The sequence below is a fragment of the Periplaneta americana genome, chromosome 6 (assembly GCF_040183065.1).
Source record: "Periplaneta americana isolate PAMFEO1 chromosome 6, P.americana_PAMFEO1_priV1, whole genome shotgun sequence".
NCBI lineage: Eukaryota > Metazoa > Arthropoda > Insecta > Blattodea > Blattidae > Periplaneta > Periplaneta americana.
The window spans coordinates 16,040,001-16,065,646 of NC_091122.1; the positions used below are offsets into that span (position 1 = coordinate 16,040,001).

General features: G+C 36.4%; 2 protein-coding genes across 5 annotated transcripts in view; one reads left to right on the forward strand and one right to left on the reverse strand.

Moving 5' to 3' along the window:
- Positions 1-25,646, forward strand: part of Rpp25 (ribonuclease P protein subunit Rpp25) — a 366,206-nt gene that overhangs the window by 26,672 nt on the left and 313,888 nt on the right. The window lies entirely within an intron of this gene.
- On the reverse strand, positions 1,732-25,141 carry LOC138701055 (aromatic-L-amino-acid decarboxylase-like). The gene is made up of 10 exons (XM_069827603.1): positions 24,611-25,141; positions 22,714-22,822; positions 20,646-20,846; positions 19,948-20,061; positions 14,301-14,352; positions 14,133-14,197; positions 9,228-9,482; positions 6,217-6,753; positions 4,790-4,955; positions 1,732-1,982 (listed from the first exon to the last, which is right to left on the reverse strand). The coding sequence occupies exons 2-10, from the start codon at positions 22,798-22,800 to the stop codon at positions 1,918-1,920; spliced, it is 1,542 nt and encodes a 513-aa protein (XP_069683704.1). The 5' UTR covers positions 22,801-22,822; positions 24,611-25,141; the 3' UTR covers positions 1,732-1,917.

The window sequence follows — 25,646 nt, forward strand, 5'->3', positions numbered from 1 at the left end:
GTCGGATCATGGACTCCTTGGCAACACATAGCCATCTAGAATACAGTGGGTGCATCAGAAGACTTGTATCGATAACATCATTCGATTATCTAACAATATGAATATTATTATCGGTTACAAACTTAAGTTGTTGGATTGTACCTCGAAACGCATTGAACGTAAACTTTCATTGTTATGAGTTTCTGAATTGATTAAAGATGCAACACTTGCTACCAAGCTGATAATATCTAACAAATGTTTTATTTGTGTGCTTTCATTAATAACTAAAAAACTAAGGATTTTCGGACATACGTTTATATGAAATTTTTTTCTTGTTTTGGTGTGAGGAACATACCCCCAAGATTTGTCAAAGTATTTCTGAAACATCCTGTATATCGGAGGTTTATGTTTTGAAAAAGCCAAAATGTTTATGGGAAGGAGGATGTAGATGCGTGACCAATTTCTTTTAGGGCTCATCCCGACACCTGTCGTAGCGCCTTAGGGGAAACTGTGGAAAAATCTTTGAGTTGTTGGGAAAGGTGCGTGTATAATAAGTATAATAATAAGTAACAGTCACGCTACCACTCTTTATATAGTGCGGACAACGGAACTTCGAGTCCTCCCGGTCTTCGATAAGCCAAGCCAAACCCTTCCTTCCTCACGTCCACTGTAATTGACTGACTTGAGGGGAAAGGATGGTATTTTTTAAAACTTTTTTCCTATTTGGTGTAAAATATTAATTTTTTGTATGTAGAGAGCTCATATCTGTGGCAACTCAACAAAATAAAAGTATTTTGAAAAATATTATTTGGGAGCCAAAATTTGAAAAAAAAAAAAAATAAACCCAATGCAGGATTGTACTAAAACCGATATGTCTAAACTGTTTTTAAAGATAGATTCAAACAATTTTTTGCAATGTATTTGCAAAAGCATGTTCTACAAACTGTCTGTAACAGAATTTTGATATTAGTCCCTACGTTTGTAAAATAAACAGTTAAAATTTAATAACAATTTTCTGATTTCCTTTCTTGCAAACAAACGGACGTATTTTTAAAATGAAATCTATTAACAAAATTCTGTTACAGAGAAAAGTTTCCTAATAGTCTAAAGAATGTGTGTTCTAAATTTGATGCATGTATCTTTAATAGTTCAGAAATTATATCCATTTTTGTCTGACAATGTAGCAAAAAAAATGAAGTTACTGGAAACCGATAAAAGCGGACGTGTGATTTAAAAATCCATAGCGCAGGAAGTTTAAAAATGACACCTCAACATCCGATAAGGGCACAAATACCCACAAAATGTCATGCAATGCACTCCACACATATCAAAGGGTATTTTAAAGATTTTTTTTTTGAAAATTTAATTTACCGGAAACAACAATAAAAGTGGGCGAGTGATTTAAAAATCCATAACGCAGGAAGTTTAAAAATGGCGACTCAACATCCGATAAGGGCACAAATACCCACAAAATGTTATGCTATGCATTCCACACATATCACCGAGCATTTTAAAGATTTTTTTTGTTGAAAATTTACTCATTTTTCACCAAAAAATACCATCCTCTCCCCTTGAGAGCTCCTCTTTTGGAGTGATTGTTGATGCTTGTTAGAAATTAATATGGGTAAAAACATGGGATAGTAGTCATCGCTGTTGAACTCCTTCGTGTTATGTTGGTTGCCCAACGCCTGTGGGGTTGTTCACTGTAGAAGCCTTAAATGCACTTTAATGTAAAATTAATCAGGTTTCGTATGATATCAACACACAAAATTTATTGACTTCATCTCCAGCTCTTCATGCAAATACCAGTTAATTTGACAGATCAGAAACATTATAGGCTACATTTAAGTTATTTGTTTAAAACACAAATTATCTAATTTCTTCAGTGGTGCATGACTTCATTACCGTATAAATTACACAACCAGCCAGTATTCTTCATTAACATTTGCCTTGCTTCTTGAGGATTTCCGCAGCATGTCTTTGTATTACTGTCCACGAATATTCTGAAAATTAAAAGAAGAAGGAATAATGTATAGCAGACATTTAAAGGTATCCCCTTCACAAGCCATAAAGGTGTATGTGGAGCATAGAGTTAGATCTTAATGATTTCATGACCTTGGGATTGGGGGTGACGTGGTCAGCAACACCGTCTTTTACCACCGAGGAAGACCCGATACTCAGTTGGACAGAAGGACAGTTCTCGAAGCTTTTGCAACCAGAACCCGGGATCTTCTAGTCCATAGTCAGTTGCTGTATCAGCTGAGTTTCTGGCTGCCACACCATTATGTTTGGGATGGTAGATTAAATTTATGATCAAGACATATATTCTCTATGGAAAATGAAATTAAATATTTTTGTATTCTACCAGAATATGAAAAAATCATGCTAATGAAGAATTAAAAGTTATCCTATGTGAAATGGACTTGAATAACAAATAATATGTCGTAATATAGGAAACATCGTGTCAGAAATTAAACAGTGAGTTAGTAGCAGTTGCGAAATACTGTTCTTTGTGAAATGAAATTGAGTGACAATATGCGTTGATAATCTGCAAGCATGTAAACAGCAAATCGTGTCCGAAATTAAACCCTGCATTAAATTGTTCAATCTTTCCTATTTTCAGCCTCCCTCTTACTTACTTACAAATGGCTTTTAAGGAACCCGAAGGTTCATTGCCGCCCTCACATAAGCCCACGATCGGTCCCTATCCTGTGCAAGATTAATCCAGTCTCTATCATCATATCCCACCTCCCTCAAATCCATTTTAATATTATCCTCCCATCTACGTCTCGGCCTCCCTAAAGGTCTTTTTTCCCTCCGGTCTCCCAACTAACACTCTATATGCATTTCTGGATTCGCCCATACGTGCTACATGCTCTGCCCATCGCAAACGTCTGGATTTAATGTTCCTAATTATATCAGATGAAGAATACAATGCGTGCAGTTCTGCGTTGTGTAACTTTCTCCATTCTCCTGTAACTTCATCCCTCTTAGTCCCAAATATTTTCGTAAGCACCGTATTCTCAAACACCCTTAACCTATGTTCCTCTCACAGAGTGAGAGTCCAAGTTTCACAACCATAAAGAACAACCGGTAATATAACTGTTTTATAAGTTCTAACTTTCAGATTTTTTGACAGCAGACTAGATGATAAGAGCTTCTCAACCGAATAATAACACGCATTTCCCATATTTATTCTGCGTTTAATTTCCTCCCGAGTATCATTTATATTTGTTACTGTTGATCCAAGATATTTGAATTTTTCCACCCCTTCGAAGGATAAATCTTCAATTTTTATATTCTGGTCACGAGACAGCCTCCCTCTTAGTCTCCAAAAATATTGTCTATCATCTGATATCTTCTTGTGTTTCGAACTTTTCTTCCGTTCACTATTCCTTCTAGTGCATCCTTCAGTAGGCAGTTTCTTCTCAGTCAGTGACCCAGCCAATTCCTTTTTTCTCTTCCTGATTAGTTTCATCATTCTTTCTCTTTCTAGCACAGCTTCATTTCTTATTCTGTCTGTCCACTTCACACGTTCCATTCTTCTCCATATCCACATTTCAAATGCTTCTAGTCGCTTCTCTTCACTTCGTTGTAATGTCCATGTTTCTGCTCCATACAATGGCACACTCCACACAAAGCACTTCACTAGTCTCTTCCTTAGTTCCCTCTCCAGAGAACAGCAGAAGCTGCTCCTTTTTCTATTAAAAGCTTCCTTTGTCATTGCTGTCCTTCTTTTGACATCCTACAGTATATATTATTTTTAATGTACCGAAGTACATATGATATTTCCATGCAGATATTCTGCGTCATCATGCGATGAAAGAGTAATGGAACGGAGAAAAATTCTCTCCGGCGCCGGGATTTGAACCCGGGTTTTCAGCTCTACGTGCTGATGCTTTATCCACTAAGCCACACCGGATACAACTCCGACGCCGGTTAGAATCGTCTCAGATTAAGCTCCAACTCTTGGGTTCCCTCTAGTGGCCGCCCTCTGCACTACGTCATAGATGTCTATGAACGCAGGACCGAAGTCCGCACATGTGCTGAGGTGCACTCGATATGAGTGACTAGTTGGCCGGGATCCGACGGCGCTTATTCCGTCGGATCCCGGCCAACTAGTCACTCATCGAGTGCACCTCAGCACATGTGCGGACTTCGGTCCTGCGTTCATAGACATCTATGACGTAGTGCAGAGGGCGGCCACTAGAGGGAACCCAAGAGTTGGAGCTTAATCTGAGACGATTCTAACCGGCGTCGGAGTTGTATCCGGTGTGGCTTAGTGGATAAAGCATCAGCACGTAGAGCTGAAAACCCGGGTTCAAATCCCGGCGCCGGAGAGAATTTTTCTCCGTTCCATTACTCTTTCATCGTATCCTGACAGTAGTTCATGTTACTAATTATAGTACATCCCAAGTATGTCCCTACATATTGTTATATATTTTGTAATTACCTCCAGTAATAAATGTTTTTCAACTTGTGAAAAAATATTTCTCGTCACACTCTTCTTTACCTTTAATTCTGATGACATTTTATGGCTATAATATAAGAAATTAACTCACTGTAAAGGCCAGTGCCTACATCGACAGGGTATATGACATTCGTTATTACAATTTTACTGTGATTCAGAAGATCGTGGTGACTTAATTCGAATTAAATTGACTTCATTTTAAATGCATATCCTTTTGGTGAAATGTAAAGAAATTAAATACGATTTAATTTTCGTATTTAAGTTAAAACATAATTAGTTAAATGTAAATTAATTACATGAAATCGACCCTTAGTGTTTTCTTACTTTGCTACTACTTACTAATCTGTTTTTCTGTTGCTTCATAATAGTTGATGCAGAAGCGTATGATATATTTCTTCTGAACGCTGGCTAGAGTCAGAAAAATGTCTTTTTCGTCGTTGACTGTTAGTAAAAGTTGTTTCGTTAGTTCTTCAGGACCACACAGTCGGAAACACACTAACCCCATCTGCATCAGAACAAAGAACCAACAATGAGACAGTGTAGAATCGGACGCTAAAACGACCCTGTATATCAGTGATGTCAAAGCAAGCGCATTTTCCTGACCTTGACGTCGTGCGCGGGCACCAAGCGCTAAGTATGGAAAGAGGAAGGGTTGTGTATATGAATAAGCAACCTGTTGGATTAAGAAAACAGTGGTGCACAAACTTCAAACGGAACGTGAAATTTTATGTCATATCTATATGGCTTCTTTCTGTTTGATATTATTTATATTGTCAGTAAAACAAAAGTACTAACACTGATTTCTTAATATTGCACTTGTGTTTTAAGTCTTAATAACATAATAGAGAGTTAAGAAGGAATATTCACTTAAATTCCATAGTAGTATAATATTATACTGCATTAAGTGGATGAAAGACATCATTCATAAAGAAAGTGATATTCCAAAGAAAGAGATTGAGTATGACATGATAAGTTGGAATTTATATTGATGGTATCTTTAGCCTTAAAAAAAGCAATCAATAAACTAATCAAAACAATATTACAGTACAAAGCAAAGTTACCTAGGTACTGTATCTGTTTTAAGTGTAACTAATATTACATAACAAAACTCTTATCGCATTATGCTTTTAAGGCGATATTTGTGAGCAACTTCCTACCATCAGAATATTAAATTATTTTCTCGAAATCTGCTTAAGCTATAGAGCTGACATTTTTACAACATATGGGCACGTATCTTTTGCTTATGATGTAACAGTAGTTGCTTTGTTAATTCATTTCCTTACAAGCAATTTCCATGCGAATATTTTCAAAATTTTCAATACACTCTTCAGTAATACGTATATACGGTATATTAGATTTACGAAAACATTCTGTAAGGCTACTAAATAAATAGGCCTATACCTGAAAATTTCACTTTTCTGTATTAAAAGCTGAGAAAATATTTCTTTTGAATAAAAAAATCAAACTTGTGAAAAATGAGCATTAAAATTAAAACTTACATTCTTGTAATGCACTTATACTTCTCAGGCAAATCTAAAAATGAACATGGATAATAATAAGTTCTCTTCCCTTTATCTATTGAATCTGTGCTGGCCATCCCTGAATATAGCTCGGCCAAGCGGCATATACCACCTCTTTCGTCTGTTCTCTTTCCTTTCCGCTGTAAAGCGCTCAGGCTCTCCTGGGCTCTAAAGCGCGCGCTTGCTCCTGTGGGGATCAATTGACATGCCTGCTGTATATAAATAAGAAGAAAAGAAGATACTTACCGTAACCTCGTTCGCGATTTCAAATCGATCGTCTTGTTGGATGAGTGATTCCAAATACTTGGCAAGTTTGGTTTGGTGTCGAATGTTGTTCTGCAGTCCTTCGAGGCCGTAGGTCCTAAGAACGAACCACAGCTTGGCAGCCCTGAACCTGCGACTCAGCGTGATGCCCCAGTGCCTGAAGTCGACGGCGTCCCCCTCTTCCTTGTGGAGGTACACGGGATCGACCAGCAGGCAGTTCACTAGCTTGTCTGAGTCCTTCATGAAGAGCAAGGAGCAGTCGGTGTGAATGAGCAGCCACTTGTTGGCGTTGGTGTTGAAGGACTCCACGTGCTCGATTCCTTCCAGTAGGTGCCTGTACTCGGGGCAGATGAGGGCGGTGCCGGCATACGCTGCGTCAGTGTGCAGCCAGATGCTCGGGTATTTGCAGCACACCTCTCCGATCTCGGGCAGGTTGTCGAAGGAACAGCAGCTAGTCGTGCCAATTGTAGCATTCACGAAGAAGGGCAGAAGTCCTTTAGCCAGGTCTTCTTTAATTAGCTGTAGACATAGATGTTACGTGATAGGTGTGGCTAGAGATAGTTCAGCTATTGCTAATATGTCGTGAAACCTCAATAATGTAACGGGAATTAAATCCTAGTTTCTTTAATGACAGACGATCTTTGTCTAAGTTGGTGTCAGAGATAACAGCGTAATCTTATGACGTAGAACTACATATTTGTATTCGGTACAGTAGGTTGCCAACCACTCGCTAAAAAAGTGTTACATTAGAATTCCTGATAAGTATAGCCCGGATTTATACAGGGACATCATTTTATTTTTACTAACATTTTTAATATTTTTTTTTATTTTTATTTTATTGGGTTATTTTACGACGCTGTATCAACATCTAGGTTATTTAGCGTCTGAATGAGATGAAGGTGATAATGCCGGTGAAATGAGTCCGGGGTCCAACACCGAAAGTTAACCAGCATTTGCTCGCATTGGGTTGAGGGAAACCCCCGGAAAAAACCTCAACCAGATAACTTGCCCCGACCGGGATTCGAACCCGGGCCACCTGGTTTCGCGGCCAGACGCGCTGACCGTTACTCCACAGGTGTGGACTTTTAATATTAACCTGGCTATACCTTTGCTACCCCCTTCCACTACTGGAGTTCGATGATACTGGCGTAATATACAAATAAATCACTTTGCTAGGTATAGTACATCCATTTACGTAAACTAGGAAATATCGCGATTTTGAGTTTGATAATTTTCATTAGGCTTTTGTTTAATCAAAATACAGTACAGTATTAACAGTGAGTGTTTTTACTCACGAACTGAGCTGTCCATGCGGACGTATTCATTATGCAGTGTATATTATACTGTCTACAGCACATTAGCGTACAATATAGATAATGAAGTTAAATTGAAAAATAATCATAATATGGATATTTAAACACATTTTTTTTAAAATGGTGGCCGTTCATTTCGATACAGGCTTCAGTTCTAATGTGCATAGACCTATTATCGCACTATAGACTATTGTACCTAATCCCAATTACCAGTTTCGTTCTTCGTACTAGTAACTCATGTTGAAATAATTCTGTACCTACTCTTTAAAAGAGTACCTTACGTACTGTAAATTCAATTTTCACTTCTGCCCGATCCGAAAAGATAAAATTACTCAGACATGCTATCTACTGTCCGTTCAAGTGGTTATGTCGTAGGGTCGTAGAAAGGTAGGAAATCATGTGACAGTTAATTACTTAACGAGGCCCTTTTATTTAAGTTATTTTAAACAATTGTATGGGTATAATATTACGTAGACGTCCAGTTCCTAACAGAAATTAATGTTCTCAGAAAAGAGCTAAGACAGCCCAGCCACTAGCATTTACAGAGAGGCGAATAGAAGCAGGTGGGGGAAACCGGGATGCGACGTAGGCAAATGGAAAATGATGCAATATTGAAAGCGCTTTCCTCACTGGAAAACGCGAACATATATTTGAAACGTACTGTTTACTATGACCGTAAGGCTACTATGATTGTATATGCGGTCTTGGATCTGTGTGGAAGACGGTTGAACTTCATTAGTAGAAGGGGTGGGAGTGAAGTACATTCAAAAACTCAGGTACAATAAAAATTGAAGTAAAAATAAAACGATGTCCCTGTACATACCACAGTGCCGTTATTTACAAAAGCGTGTGTTCAGTAATATATTTTGGTTCACAACATACTGATACACTATAGCCTATACCAGTACTGTAATCCCATTCGCATAGATTGATTATTATAACATGCCAGTAAATATTATTCTTAAATATTATACACCACCATACAGATACTTAAATTTATACCACTATCACATTCAGCCAGCACGTGTATGAAAGCCAAACTGTGCTATTATGCTAACACTAAAGTATAGTAATTCACAGACTACACTCTCGTAGCAGCACTGTACACACAGCCACACAAAGTAAACCTTCCGACAGTGAGAAATGCTGACACCTACAGGCTAAAATACAGACTATTAAATTTCCTCCTCGAGATATAGCACGTGAGCGATAGGCATCGATGCACCTGACATCTGTAGGATAGATTCACTGTTCACTTAACGCTTTGTGGTCTTGACGAGTCATAGGCGACCTGCGAAGGACAATTTTCTCCCGCGCATGCGTGAAATTCCTGTAACCTTCTTGAAAAGAGCACTGCTTGTACGTGAACGGATGTTGCCAAGTTTACATAAGAAGTTTATGCAAGATGCGGGAAGTTTAAAATACTCGATTCTGATATTATACATCCCCACTACGTCAATACGTCACTAAATAATAAAACTAGTCGTGCATTAATGGAAACAAGGTGTTGACGTGCTCTTGTGCTCTTATTGTCGCACCGCCACTGATTATGACTGCGAAGAAGGACAAAGAAACTGTTTCTTTTTCTGATACTAACGGTGTTGGTGACATGTGAGGAAATATAGGAATAGGGGAAGGCCTTAAATTGTGAAATAACTGCTACATGGTGTGTGTAGGCACCTTCTCCAGAGCGTCTCCTCGCATGCTGTTTTTCTCGTCCGGCTCCACCAGTCTGATCTTCACGAAAGAGATGTGTGCAGCCTTCTCGACACAAGAGTGGGCCTCGGCGGAGGTGTACGCCACCAGCTTGTGGATGTAGCAGCTGGCGTGCTTGGGGTTATCGGGGTCGTTGTCGGGGTCCTCCTCTCGAAGCTTGCGTACGGCCTCGCACCTCGCAGCGAACATGGCGGCGAGGATGCAGGCACTTGCGCTCCCCTGCAACACAACCCCGCTTAGTAGTAATTAGGGCTAGGATTTTGATGAAATTGCATCTTTTTTCTAGTAAGCCAGAAACACTGCTGCTTTGGTATTTATATGTTATGTGATGAACTGAGTGTTTTAAGACATATTTGTTAGGGTATTTTTTTTGCATTTTTTGCCTGTTTCAACTCATAAGAGCATCTTTTGTTTTTTCCGCCTTTTTTTGAGGCATTTTCATTTAATTTTGGCCATAAATCCTCATTATTTTTTTACTTGGTTATTTAACGACGCTGTATCAACTACGAGGTTATTTAGCGTCGATGAAATTGGTGATAGCGATATATTTGGCGAGATGAGGTCGAGGATTCGTCATAGATTACCTGACATTTGTCTTACGGTTGGGAAAAAACTCGGGGAAAAAAACCCGGGGAAAAAAACCCAACGAGATAATCAGCCCAAGCGGGAATCGAACCCGCACCCGAGCGCAACTCCGGATCGGCAGGCAAGCGCTTTAACCGACCAAGCTACGCCGGTGGCTAATACCCATTACTTTGTATAATATTTTAATCGTTCTTCTACACAAATATTGCCATTTTAACATAGTACACTCCAATCACCCCTTCAATATAGACTCCTCTATACCTGCTAATCCAGGATAAGAGTGGCCTTGTGGTGGACTACATGGAAACTACATCAGGTAAAATAATTAAAGTGTACCACTTAGAAAAAAACTATGTAAAATAAAATAAACTTAAACGTTGGTACTAGAATTTAATTTACTTACTAGTCTAAATATTAAGTACCGGTAGTACAAAACCTTTTTTCCTACTAAGTCAATTATGTAAAATCAATTTTTAGGGAAAATCTAGTCTTTCAGGTGAAGCTCCCTGTAAAGCAGATTTGAATAATTTCAAGGGAAAAATTGTTCCGGGCCCGGGTATCGATCCCGGGACCTCTGGTTGAACGTACCAGCGCTCTACCACTGAGCTATCCGGGAACTCCACCCGACATCGTCTCAACTTTTCCCTTTATATCCATACAACTCGGGGGGGGGGGCTGACGAAACGCCAGAGACCCACAACGAGTGCACACAATCTCTGTGTGACTTGGAATTGTGGAACAATGCGTTGTGGGTCTCTGGCGTTTCGTCAGCCCCCCCCCCGAGTTGTGTGGATATAAAGGGAAAAGTTGAGACGATGTCGGGTGGAGTTCCCGGGTAGCTCAGTGGTAGAGCGCTGGTACGTTCAACCAGAGGTCCCGAGATCGATACCCGGCCCCGGAACAATTTTTCCCTTGAAATTATTCAATTTTTAGGGCATTTATAAGGGCATTTTTGAAAGATTTTTAGGTCATAAATGCATTGTTTTTAGGACATTTTTTATGATTTATAGGTCATCAAAATCCTAGCCCTAGTAATAATAATAATAATAATAATAATAATAATAATAATAATAATAATAATAATACATTTATATCCATCAACATTAATTCATCCAAGACGGAGTGCTACATTTTCGTTTCTACAGGTCTGTCTGTCCTGTTACTACTAGGGAGGACCGGAAAGTAACGCACAACAATTTCTTTGTGGACGTTCAAACTTGGCAGATAGTTTGAGTCTTGCGCTACAGACAGCAATGGCTCGATTGGTGTCGCCCTGGCGGAACGAGTGGTAACTACTGAGTGAAGATGGAACGTGTGCTAACATCGTCTACTTGTGAAAAACAGCGAGGTGTAGTCCCTTTTTTTCTGAGCAAAAAAAAAAAAAAAAAAAATCCGAGTGAAATGTTGGAGGTGTATGATGCTGATTGTCTGGACTGTAGCTACATCTCCAGATGGTGCAGGATCTTCGAAGAGGGCCGAGTAAATCTTATCAACGAAGCACTTTCCGGCCGACCAGTGACCGCTGCAACTCCTCCAATGTCAGAGACATTGAAGCAGCAAGAACCCACCCTACAGCCCAGACCTCGCACCGTCTGAGTTTCACCTCTTCGGACCGTTGAAAAAATTCCTTGGAGGCCAACGCTTTGGTTCGGATGAAGAAGTGAAATCAGTCGTGCGCAGATGGTTATACGCCCAGAAAACGGAATTTTATGAACGAGATATACTGAATCTGGTGTCACGATGTGTCACGATCTGGAAATGTGTCGAGAGACTTGGTTCCAGTGAAAAATAGGTAAAACCTGTAGCCTTTTTGTGCATTATTTCGTTTCTCTTACTATTAAATACATTGCCACAAAAATTGTGCATTACTTTTCGATCCTCCCTCGTAACAGTTTTATTACATTTCTTGTGCAAAGTCGAACGTCTTTCGGCTCTACCCGTTTGTTTGAAACCATACTCATTCATTATGTTTAAGCTAGTACCCTAATAAGTACTTTGCTAATGACCTAATCTGTTAGTTGCACTGTTTTGTAACATGCCAATTATTTTTTTCTAAATCTATACTAATAATAAATCTGTAGCCGAAATTTTTCTGGTAATTTTCGATTTTCCAAAAATAATTGGTCCTAACATATATAATTAACCACCCTGAAACCGAAAATCGCTTTTTTGAAATTTTTGTTTGTTTGTATGTCTGTCTGTCTGTCTGTATGTTTGTTACCTTTTCACGCGATAATGGCTGAACGGATTTCGATGAAAATTGGAATATAAATTACGTTCGTTATAACTTAGATTTTAGGCTATATGGCATTCAAAATACATTATTTAAAAGGGGGGTTATAAGGGGGCCTGAATTAAATAAATCGAAATATCTCGCTTATTATTGATTTTTTGTGAAAAATGTTACATCGCAAAAGTTTCTTTAAAAATAATTTGCGATAAGTTTTATTCCTTGAAAAATTTTGATAGGACTGATATTTAATGAGATAAATGAGTTTAAAATTAAAATAACTACCATCTAAGGCCGTGTAATGAATTAAAACACAAATGACTTCGTCTATAAGGGGCCTTGACAGCAATAATCGAAAGCTATGAAAGATAGCCTACAGAGAATGTTTCTGTGTTTGTATGAAGTAATATCGGAAGCTAAATTAACCAATGTGTATAATTAATTATTATTTCATCATTGGAAAGTGTAGTTTCTGTAGATGGACATAATGCTATAATGTTATTACAGTAACTTCTGATATAATATAATATAATATAATATAATATAATATAATATAATATAATATAATATAATATAATATAATATAATATAATTTAAGTTATTTGAATGGTTCAGAACCATAGTGGGCCAAGCGCCATTTACTGAATACGTAGAAAACAGAGGTTAAAATTAAGTTATTACCATAATTCAATGGAAACCTATAACAAGTAAAATAAAATATACACATTAAATCTAAATGATGTCAATCTTCATTAAACTATGGTTGCATGTAATAACAATTAAGAAACATGTTAAAGGAATTGTCATTGCACCAATGAGTGTCTCTGGACCAAAATGATCGCATTTTAATTATTTGGATGCAATTTAAATTAAGTAACGTATTAAACGATTTATCCTTCTATCAAACACGAATGTTCCCTCGATCAAATGTTCTATTTTAATTATGTAATTACTTTATATTTATTTCTAACGGGTGCAGCGGAGCGCACGGGTACGGCTAATAAATAAATAAATAAATAAATGGATGGATGGATGGATGGATGAATGAATGAATGAATAAATAAATAAATAAATAAAGTGGATTAAATTAATAAATTAATAATTGAATGCATTCACATATAAGTAACTGAATGAATAACTAAATAAAACAAATGAGTGAATATATAAATAATTTATTATTATTATTATTATTATTATTATTATTATTATTATTGATTCAGTACCCTCCAGCTGTCGAGGGTAGCTGCGAATATATTGAATAAACAGTCGCGGACAGCTGATAAGGGGTGGTCCTCCAGCTTGGGGGTTGGGCGAAGGGTTAACAACCCATCACCGTAAAAAAACAGCGTGTTACGAAACCACAACATAATCCTTGGAATGGACTGATTCTCTGGCACGGCCATCGCATTGTATTCTTCACCTGACATAATTAGAAATATTAAATCCAGACGTTTGAGATTGACAGGGCATGTAGCACGTATGGGCGAATCCAGAATGCATATAGAGTGTTAGTTGGGAGGCCGGATAAAAATGGATTTGAGGGAGGTGGGATATGATGGTAGAGACTGGATTAATCTTGCTCAGGATAGGGACCGATGATGGGCTTATGTGAGGGCGGCAATGAACCTCCGGGTTCCTTAAAAGCTACTTGTTAGTAAGTACAAGTAAGTATTGATTCAGTACTTGGAATTGCGATTTTACCTGCTTTACTTAGCAATACTGAATAGACAGACATACTGTATTAGTTTTTTAGGAGCTAATCTTGCGTGAACACCGTAATAGTTATGACCTATGAGGCAAGGTCCGTGGACGGTCGGTCGCTCGGGCGCGGGACTCGATTCCCGCTTTGGCTGATTACCTGGTTAGGTTTTTCTGAGATTCTTCCAACCGTGAGGCGAATGTCAGGTAATCTGTGGCGAATCCTCGGTCTCATCGACGATAAATAAGCTAGCTAGTAGTCGATACGTCTTTAAATAACTGACTAAAATGTTATGATGTAATAGCCTGTTTACTGTATTGGAGAGTAGAGGGAAGAGTGTAATGTGGACACCCACCTGCATTACTCCACCTCCTCTCCCACACTCGTGCCGGAAGTGGTCTGGTAGTCCCAGTGCTTTAGCTGTAAGAAGACAAGTTTTATTGTTAAAGAGCAAGGAATTTAAGGAAACGTGGCAGTTCATACAATTATATTGTATTCAGTTGGCATTATATTTCATACTCACCCATCCAGTCCAAGAGAATAATTTCCAGTTCCGTTTGTACTGGACAGGATGCCTGCAAAAAGTGAATATTCGTATTCAAATTTATTTAATACATTAAAGTCATCACTACATTAGGCATTGCAGCCCGAAAGAGCAGAAGCTCGTGCTCGGACGCAGTTCAGTTTAGTTATACAAAATATTTTATAAAATTGAAGTGTGTTCACTCAGCACAATAACATAGTGAAAAATACAGATAACACGTAATAATCTCATTGATTAAAGTTCACGTTAACACTTTGTTAAAAACATAAGATTTACTCTGTCACACGTTAAAAGTGTTAAAATTGTTTAAAAAGGTATTTACCTTCGACAGACGGCCCGTTTCGACGCTATTTGGCGTCGTCTTCAGTGTCTCTTGAACCACTGCTGATTTTGGCCCTGCGATGTGCAGTTGTCAATGGTAGGGGTGGGGGTGTGTTGTTCCTATGGTGGGGGTTGGCTGTCTGTATGTTATGACGTATTATGATGTCAAACAATGTGTGCGTATTGAACTGTAGTTGCGTATTAAGTATGTAATGTGGGTGTGCTATTGTGTTCTTATATATTTCATATTGTTCTAGGATATTTAACTGTAAACTGTAAACTAGAAATACTTCGGGAAATGCTTATCAAAAATAACATACCACAGACAATTATTTCACACATAACAATAAACACTATACACAAACTGAAGGATTACCAATGGGTTCACCTATATCAAGTATATTAGCTGAAATCTTTATTCACAATATAGAACAAACACACATACTAAATACCGACAACAACAAACACGCAGAGAAAATAATGTACTGGCATCGATATGTAGATGACATAATAGTATTATATAATGGAAACAAAAGACAAATAGAAAACCTACATCAACAACTCAACAAAATACACCCCAAATTAAAATATACAGTAGAAATGGAACATAAGCAAGCTATAAACTTCTTAGACATCACCATAACCAAAACAAATAACAGACACGAATTCAAAATATATAGGAAACCCACTACAACCACAACACATATACACAATTCATCAAATCATCCCATACAACATAAACATGCAGCTTTCCGTACAATGACACACAGATTAATTCATATACCAATGAACAATGACAACTACACTGAAGAATTAAACACAATAAAATATATAGCACAAGACAATGGATACAACCCTAACATAATAGATACACTAATAAAAAAGGCAAAACAAAAACAGGCCAAACCAACACAAACAGCACGCGAGAATAAATACATAACATTAACATATCACAATACGAATACCCACAAAATCGCAACTTCATTCAGAAAACTAAAGTACAAAATTGCATACAAAACAAATAATACAACACAGAAATACTTAAATAACCACACTAAACATTCAAATATATATAATTCAACTGGAGTTTACAAATTAAAATGCAATAGTTGCCCACATTTTTACATAGGACAGACAGGAAGATCCTTTCATACAAGATACAACGAACATATTAAAGCTATAACCAAACCATACATTACATCAAATTATGCAGATCACATTATCGACAATAATCATGACTACAATAATATAGAAACAGATATGGAAATTTTACACATCACACCAAAAAGTTTACAGTTAAATATCCTAGAACAATACGAAATATATAAGAACACAATAGCACACCCACATTACATACTTAATACGCAACTACAGTTCAATACGCACACATTGTTTGACATCATAATACGTCATAACATACAGACAGCCAACCCCCACCATAGGAACAACACACCCCCACCCCTACCATTGACAACTGCACATCGCAGAGCCAAAATCAGCAGTGGTTCAAGAGACACTGAAGACGACGACAAATAGCGTCGAAACGGGCCGTCTGTCGAAGGTAAATACCTTTTTAAACAATTTTAACACTTTTAACGTGTGACAGAGTAAATTTTACGTAATAATCTGTACAGAATAATATACACTAAGAAGTACTGTATAGCCTACATATATTACACTTCAAATTTAAACTCAATTATTTCAAGGAAAGGAAAAGAAAAATATTAACTAATTAATGTGTTTATTGAATCGTTGCGTGTAAAATATACTTAGCTCAGGGTTAGCTTTAAAAATAAGTTATTGTAGGTGCCCCAATCTCAGGACAAGATTCTTCACCATAACCACTAAAAAGTATGCAGAGGCATTAGTAAAAATAATAAATAAAACAAATGAATATTCTGGGCCCAAAATTTGTTCTGTGTTTTAATCCACCAGTGGTATAGCATTTGGGTGTATTTATAAAGGAACTGTAGTTTTGTCTGGTGCAGTAATCATGAGGATCAATTTTAAATTTATTTTGATTTTTATGGAAGTATGTCAGCAATATTTGTTTCTATATTTGTTCTAGATTTGATAAACCGAATTACAGAACAATTAATTTTGTTGTGTAAACTAAAGGCTTATACAGGGTGTTTCAGAAATACTTTGACAAACTTGGGGGGCATGTTCCTCACACCAAAACAAGAAAAAAAGTTCATATAAACATAAGTCCGAAAATCCTTAGTTTTTTTTTTTAGTTATTAATGAAAGAACATAATGAAACATCTGTTAGATATAGTCAGCTTGGTAGCAAGTGTTGTAACTTTAATCAATTCAGAAACTCATAACAATGAGAGTAGAAGCAAGAGGAGAACATTTTGAATATTTGTTATGAACTTCTGAACTGATTAAAGTTGCAACACTTACAACCAAGCTGACAATATCTAACAGATGTTTCATTATGTTTTCATTAATAACTAAAAATCTAAGGATTTTGGAACATATGTTTATATGAACTTTTTTTCTTGTTTTGGTGTGAGGAACATGCCCCCAAGGTTTGTCAAAGTATTTCTGAAACATCCTGTATAGACAAATTTTGATAATTCTTTTTTTGGAGTAAAATAAAAAATAGAGTGTCGATTTTTCCATTCTTTCGCACTAACTGGACTATAGATTGAAACAGAGCTAAGTGCGCTATATGCAGAACATAAATAGGCAAATAAGAGGGTAGAACATTGCCAGTTTAATTTAATCATTTTAATTGGTCTTTATCTCTTCATCGAAGGTTGCTCTTCCTGACACTATTCAAAGGCAGGGTTGATTTGAATTTTTTAGTAGGTTATTTTACGACGCTTTATCAACAGCTTAGGTTATTTGGCGTCTGAATGAGATGAAGGTGGTAATGCCGGTGAAATGAGTCCGGGGTCCAGCACCGAAAGTTACCCAGCATTTGCTCATATTGGGTTGAGGGAAAGCCCCGGAAAAACCTTAACCAGGTAAGTTGCCCCGACCGGGATTCGAACCCGGGTCACCTGATTTTGCGGCCAGACACGCTAACCATTACTCCACAGGTGTGGACAGATGATTTCTTTATTGATGAAATAATACGGTTGCTTCCCCCGAACGACAAACGCACTGCTGACTCCTGTGATTTTCTCCTTGACAATTACATTACTGAAGATTCTGCTTTCCCTCCTACAAAATGGGCTGAAAACACTTCATCAAGCAGTGTCGAATCATTCCATTCAATACTGAACAGTAGGTTTCATTCCCCACATTCCAATTTAGTTGTAGTAGTCAAGGTGTTTCAAGATATTCAGTGCAATGCTTATGTGAAATGTCGCACTCGTATGGAGAAGAGCGGGAGAAAAATGATTGATAAAGAGGATTTTTGACGGAACATATAGCAAAATATGACAATAGCCTATTTTCTAAATTTGAATATATTAAGGCTGCTAGTTTCAAATCCCTTCCTGTTACCAACATCTAACAAGTTTTGGAATTGTTTAATGTAATTTTTAATCATGACAACTATTAATATTTTAACTCTTGCATAAAGGTCTACAATGCATAATTTTTATTCATACCTGTACACTTATGTGTACAGAAAGTCCTCCTCCTCATCATCATCATCATCATCATCATCATCATCATCATCATAATCATCATCATCATCTCCGCACTACAACCACACATGGGCCTTGGCGTCCTCAACAATTCTTTTCCATGTTTGTCTTTCCTGTGCCTTCCTCCTCCAATTTCTCACTCCCAATGCCACCAAGTCATCTGTCACGCCATCAAACCATCTGAGCTTAGGTCTTCCCTTTTTCCTTATCCCTCCAGTTTCATTAAAAAGCAGCTTTCTGGCTATTTCGTCTTCGCTCATTCTCATGAGATGACCAAGCTACCTTATCCTTTCTGCTTTTATAATCGCCACTATATCCAGTTCTTCATATAACTGATATAATTCCCGGTTAAACCTTCTTCTCCACATTCCTCCCTCATTAATCGCTCCATATGTTCTTCTTAAGATCTTTCTTTCGGAAGTTCCCAGAGAATTTTCCTCTCTTTTTGTCAGGGTCCAAGTCTCCGCACCATATATCAACACCGGTCTTATCATTGTTTTATAAATTTTAGTTTTAATCGTACAAGGAACATTTTTTGCTTTTAATATATTTGCTAATCCAAAATAGCTCTTATTGGCTGCTATTAATCTAGCTCCTATTTCACTATCCATGGTATTGTTTACGGAAAGTCCTAAGTCTTTTAAAATGGAAAGGAAATTTATGCACTGTAGTAGATTTCCTCTGTCAATAAACGGGATCAAGTTTGGTTGTTTTGACTTTTCAAGGCGGACCGACAAGGGTAATTGGGACCGATTTGGGTTTTGAAAGCAGGAAATGGAACCGAGCGACGATCCAGCCGATGGTTTAGCTCAGTGGTAGAGCAGATTGGGGGTCCGATGTTTAGACTTGAGTGCCCCCTAATTTTTATTAATTTAATTCTTAATCGTTTCATATTGTTGTCAATAAAGCAAAATATTGAAGCAATTTACTGAATTTGTGTCTGTTTCTTAACCGAATAAAGCCATTTTTAAAAGTAGGTCTGACATTGTGGGAAAACCTTAATTCTCCAAAAAAATGTACATAAAAACAGCTACAGGAAAGCATACGCCGGTAAATTCACTTCGTAACGAGACAGATTTTTTTTTGCCGGAATTTTACCAGTGACTGTGGTTTATCGTCTAACCCAGCGGGCACAGCTTGCCGAGTGCGCCACTCCGTCGGACAGGTGGCAGGCCTATCGCGTGGAGATGATCGGATGATGCTGTAGATGAGAATTGGTGATAAAGGGGTAATGAAAATTGTGAAGGAGTCGGATAGTGACTCTTGAAATTGGTACTATCCCAGACTTCGAGTGGAGGGACTTGGGATACAACGAAAAAACCCATATTAAGATAGGCGACTCTTGGGATCGAACCCCGAAACTCCCGAATAAAAGGTGGGAATGATCATAATTACACAACCATGTTCGATGCAACAAGAGGGAAATTACACTTGATAATAAGAAATTTTCTTCGTAGATATAAAAATAAAAGGATGTCGGAGGTCTGTTGTTTTAATACAATTTCTGAGGCTTGTAGGTGCTTTTAAATAAAGCTCTGTATTTTATTTTTATTTTTAATGTAATAATAACTAGTGTTAGTAGAGAGTGGCTGCACTAAAGCTCCTTTAGCGACGGTGCTGCGGACAGTTTGACGTAAGCCGGTAGCGGAAATGCACTCGGTTAAATTGCAGGTTTTGCATCGGGCGCATTGTGCACTTACCCAGGAGAATCCTACGGCTGCACTTATCCCAGACAGCATGTCGCCGAGGAGCGATGGGTATGAGTGGCCCAGTGGGAAGTAAGCGTGAAACTTCGGGTGTTGCCAGTGCACCATCTGTTTGGAAAAATGTAAATGCACGTGATGTTTATTTATATCACTCCAGTAACAAATGCCTGCGGTGTTGAGACTACTTTAGCGGAGGATTTTCCATTTCTCCTTCCTTAATTTCCACCATTGCTACATTCACTATCTAGCCGTACTTTCACTGTAATGTGTCCACTGGTGAGATGATCAATGGCAGAAATAAATAAATAAATAAATAAATAAATAAATAAATAAATAAATAAATAAATAAATAAAGTAAATAAGTAAGTAAATAAATAACCTTTGCTGTAGCCGAGGTGTCGCGCTAATCGTAGTTATTATAACAAAGTTCAACTCTATTAATAGAACGAAATATATTACTTATGCTACATTCTCAATATATATATTTTTGTCTTACTGTTTGTATTAGAACTATAATTTTTATAGGCCACTTCTTCTTTGCCCGTGTACAAACTGAGAGGGGGTTTAGACCTGAAGTTGTGCATGATTTCCTTCTTAGAGAGCCAAGCTTTTTTTTTTTCTTTTTCTTTACAGAGGTGTAGCTCAGATTCAGTGAACTCAATTTTGCTAGCTACTACTTCATATTTACTTACACCAGGGATGATCTTTTCCTCCAAGTCGCACATGATGTCGTCCCAGCTGTCTGGTTTTTGTGGTGCCTCTTTCGGTAAAGCATTGATGAGAAATCCAGGTTTCACATTTGGTCTCACTTTTCTTGTAGTTACTGTCTGGCGGTAGTTGACAATGAAATCCACCATGTCTTTCCCTCGCTTTCTGAATTCATCGCTGGTCAACTTAAAATAATGACGTAATTTTATTTTTAAATTGGATATATTACATATAGCCCCTGTTATGTAAAAAGGGTCCAAGTGATTTAAAAAAAAACTATGAGTAAACTTTAAAATCTGAAAGATGTCATTGTTGCAACTGAGTCGTTAGTTTGAATTAATGATAGCTCAATGGTTCATTTGTAATAAAGAGAGAAGTTCGGCTAAGATAAGTTCTTTGCTTGTACTGTAAAATTAATTATTTTTTTGGTTGTCCCCTTTTTACAAAAGAGGGTTGTTATATATGAAAGAACAACATCAAACTAACGTAATAGTTTGATAGTTCATGTAGTTATGGCTTCGTCATTTAATGTAACTAGGGATGGTAGGTTTTAGCAATTTAAAATAAAATAGTTTAGCATTTTAGATATAAAATTTAGCATTTCATAGCACTTTTGATGTTAGAATTCAGCATTTTGTAGCGTTTTGGGATGGAACATTTTTTATGGAAAATTTGGTTGCAGAAATCCAAAGCTATGAATGTGTTAACAGGTGTATTTTCTAGATTTTCCAGATAAGATTCTTAAAAATAATAAATAAATAAAGGAACGTACTTATAAAATGAAAATGAAAATGTTAACATTAAGCAGCATGCAAAAAGATAATAATTTTATGCCAACCCATCTTGTTACTCAATCAGAATCACACACTACTACATACAACTTGAGTCAACACTGGACCAAAAGAGATCGCACAGACAGCCAGTATTCTGCCACCAGCACCAGACAGATTTAGTTGCAAACTCGAGATAATGGTACAGACCACAAAAAGATTGTCAGGTAGATCACATTCCTATGCTATTCATATTGTAAAAGCTAACATACTGTAGAGGGATGACCGAACTATTTGGAAAAAAAAGTAAGAACCTGTATATATGTGACGAGGCCTTCAGATAGAGTCTAGTTTTGTTGACATAAAACACAAAAATGTCTCGCAAAATGTAATTTCACAGAAACATACATTTCGCATTTTATCGAGAATTAAAAACTACACTAACACTTAACATTATTTTAAATATCAAATTACTTATTTCACAACATTTGAATACATCTCGCATATATCAATGATTGCGAAAATCTACGATCTCTAAATATAACACAGAAAGATCTTTAAACAAATATAATATATTAATTATGCAATTTTGTGCAAAAATAATGAGATAATGTTGTTTAATCAACTGTCCTATGACAGGTCTGAACCTCACAAGTGATACCAACAAAACACCACTTATGAGGCAACTAGGCCAGAAGATAATGGGGTAGGGTGTCAGTTCCTTTCCTCCTCCATTGCATTCATCTCCGACTAGCTACATATTACACTAATCAGACTTCAGATGTATAGGCTGCAAACAATTCTTCTTCCTCTGACACATCGTCAAGTGAGATTTTGCCTGATAGATGTGCGTATCAGCGAGAACTTCAATCATAGGTAAAAATTGATCTATTTAAGCCAAATATCTTAATCTTGGAATTATTTGTATTTTAAATAACGTTTTAATCGAAATCGAAAAAGAGAGGAGATTATTGAGGAAAAAATTTAAAAGGTACGCAAAACGCGTCCTTGCAAGGGGTTGGGGGCTGTAAGAAACTAACTATGTGACCTCCAAGCCTGTTGGCCACTAGTCTCACTCCGGGTTATGCTGCTCCACTGAAGGTGCTCTACAAAATTTTGAAGGGGAAAATAAACAACTATCACTATATAGTCTTGTTTTTCATTATTTTCTGCAGTTGTTGCAAAATTGACAATAGTGTTGTTATTCTTCTCAAAATACGAGAATAGTGGTGTATTCAGAATGCCCTTTGTGTAACAAAACGTCTATAAGTTGATAACATACCCCGAATGGTGCACTTTGTAGTCTATAAAATAGTCCAGCACTCCGCAGAAAGTCGGAACTTCTCGAAATACATCTTAGCAGTGCCATCGTGTAGAGGAGAGTAATACACCTGCAATAAGAAGGTTGATGTAGCACATTGTTTTCCAAGTCGTCATTTTCCACACTTGTTTATTTAGTGACAATGTCGTAGGGTTTTGATCCCTCACATTCTTTCGTATTATTTAATCTTAGGAATGTTACATTTTCGCCTACGGCGTAAGCAATGGCTGAAGCGTGTAGCTTTACGGCGCGTTTCCATTGGGAACGTATTTTTATAGAACTTATGTTTCGAACATGTTTTGGATGGTATGGGACATCGCTGTGTGCATCATACAAATTAAGAGTGTTATACATGCACGGTCTGACTAATAAAAACTTTTATATAAACGTTTTACTTCCGTATATAGTGAATAGCTCGTTTATACGTAAGTCGTGTGTTAATTTCTGACTGATAATCGCTTTATACGTCATGTATAAAATGTAACGGTTATGTCATAGTTTAATTATTATTTTTTTTACGAAAGGTAACATAATAACTGAAATTCTTTATTGCATCCGATAATATGCGCTAGTGTGCTGCGTTAAATATCGATAGTACAACTGGGCCTGATCGATTATCACGCTATATTTTGATCAAAGAATACAGATACAGGAATTTTATTCTAATTATTCTATGTTCTTTGATTTGTTGTTCTGTGATCACAAGGCAACCTAAATAACCTAAGATGTTGATAAAGCGTCGTAAGATAACCTACTAGAATAAAATAAATAGAGACAAAACAGATCTTCAAAATACGGACATGTTCGACTAAATACGAAAGTTTGGTAACCCATTGCTGGTTTAACGACATTTAATAATAATAATAATAATAATAATAATAATAATAATAATAATAATAATAATAATAATAATAATGTTTTATTTTCGCTGGCAGAGTTAAGGCCATAAGGCCTTCTCTTCCACTCAACCAGCCTTAATCAATACAATACATAAATTTAAATTACAAATATTTACTCTACACTTAAAAGATTCTCCAGCAATATTCTTCACTACACATTTATTTAAATTTATATAAATCTATAAGGTAAAGTAGTAACTTAATTTATGAGCTAATTTAATTCAATGAATTATAATTATTTTAATATTTGAAATAGCTAGTAAAATGATGAAAACTTAATTTAATATAACCTTACTAGGACTATGTTACAGGGAGAATACATATATTTCTATTTCTATAATGAGAATATTAATGTAATTGCCATGAGAGGTTTTGTAAATCTATTTAGAGAAATTAATGATAATAATAATAAGAATGGACAGATGTTAGTTTCATTATAAGTAACACATATTAATCAGCAATTCATCTGTTAAGTAAGAATTTATGTAATTTTGACCTAAATGAAGTTATTGTCCAACAACCCCTTATATCACTCGGAAGCGAGTTCCAATTTCTAGCAACTGAAACTGTATAGGATGAAGAATATAAAGATGTCTTGTGGTAGGGTATTTAAAAGAAAATAAAGCTTAATTTAATATAACTTTCATCACCTCTTGATACTCATTGAAATGCATCCAACATGACACATGAGCCATGCAGTTTACTTCAGTATAATTTGAAGAAATGGACGGACTTTGAGGGACATGGTATATATCATGTCTGTGTGTATCTATGTATACGTACACATACATATGGTACATACATTCACACATACTGACAAGGTACTTATCCTTATGAACTACACCGATATGCTTTTGAGAAGATTATGCCAATTTATTGTCGGATAGTATGTTTCTCAACACCTATCACGACAAAGCTTCATTAAATATTTACAGCTAATAATTATATAACTTGAGTACCAGATCTGTCCAAGTGGAAGGCTTCAAGGTACTCTACGAAGTTCTAGAGGATGTAAGATGAATTCTAAGCACTCAGTTCTTCTGAAAATTTTATTTTATATTTTGAGAGCATTTCTCTCGACTTGTTTATAATGAGCTGTTTCCTAGAAACCACGTCATTGATTCCCTTCATTATTTATGTTGCTAAACAACAATATAACAATGCGCTTAATGTTATTCATGTTCTTCTTAATCAAACATCATGATTTACTTTATGGGTGTAGCCTGGTTTCCTACTCCAGACTTCATCTTATTTTATTCTTCCATATAATGATCCGCAGAATCGAGATGCTTATGATCTCGATTCGACCAATGCAGCAATGAGAATACACGCAGCAGAGTTTTTATTTTATTTTAGCGTAGTTAAACTTAATAGATGTAACAAATACCTACGTATGTCTGAATTCAAGTTTCTCCTATTTATAAATTAATATTATCTTGGTACCTGAAGTGGGAGAGCAGTGTCCTATTTATTCTTTTTGGAGTCAAATTTTAAAAGTATGGCTATTATGTTGAAGTGTGTGTGTTGTAGAGGATGTTTGATTTGTTGTGTATGTGAGACATAGTTATGGGATGCTTGATTGTGTTGTGTGACTATTGTGTATTAATTTATTATGTATGTTACGGAAAGTTGCATAATTGTGTTATAGAGAACGGCTATAAGAAATGTTATGTTTATGTGTTGTAGGTTAACTATTTTCTGTATGTCTCAAATTGATGCCTGATGCTTGATTTGCAATCGCACTGTTTAAATTACGTATTGTTTATGTTTTGTTTACATTGTGTAAGCTAATTTATTTTTTCTTTTCAATTTGTTTTTATGCTTAGGCCTATTTTTTTGTGTAAAACTATAGTCCTAGCATACATATGTAAAATAGGGCTACCCCCCATTGGAGATATAATAATAATAATAATAATAATAATAATAATAATAATAATAATAATAAATAATAATAATAATAATAATAATAATAATAATAATAATAATAATAATAAT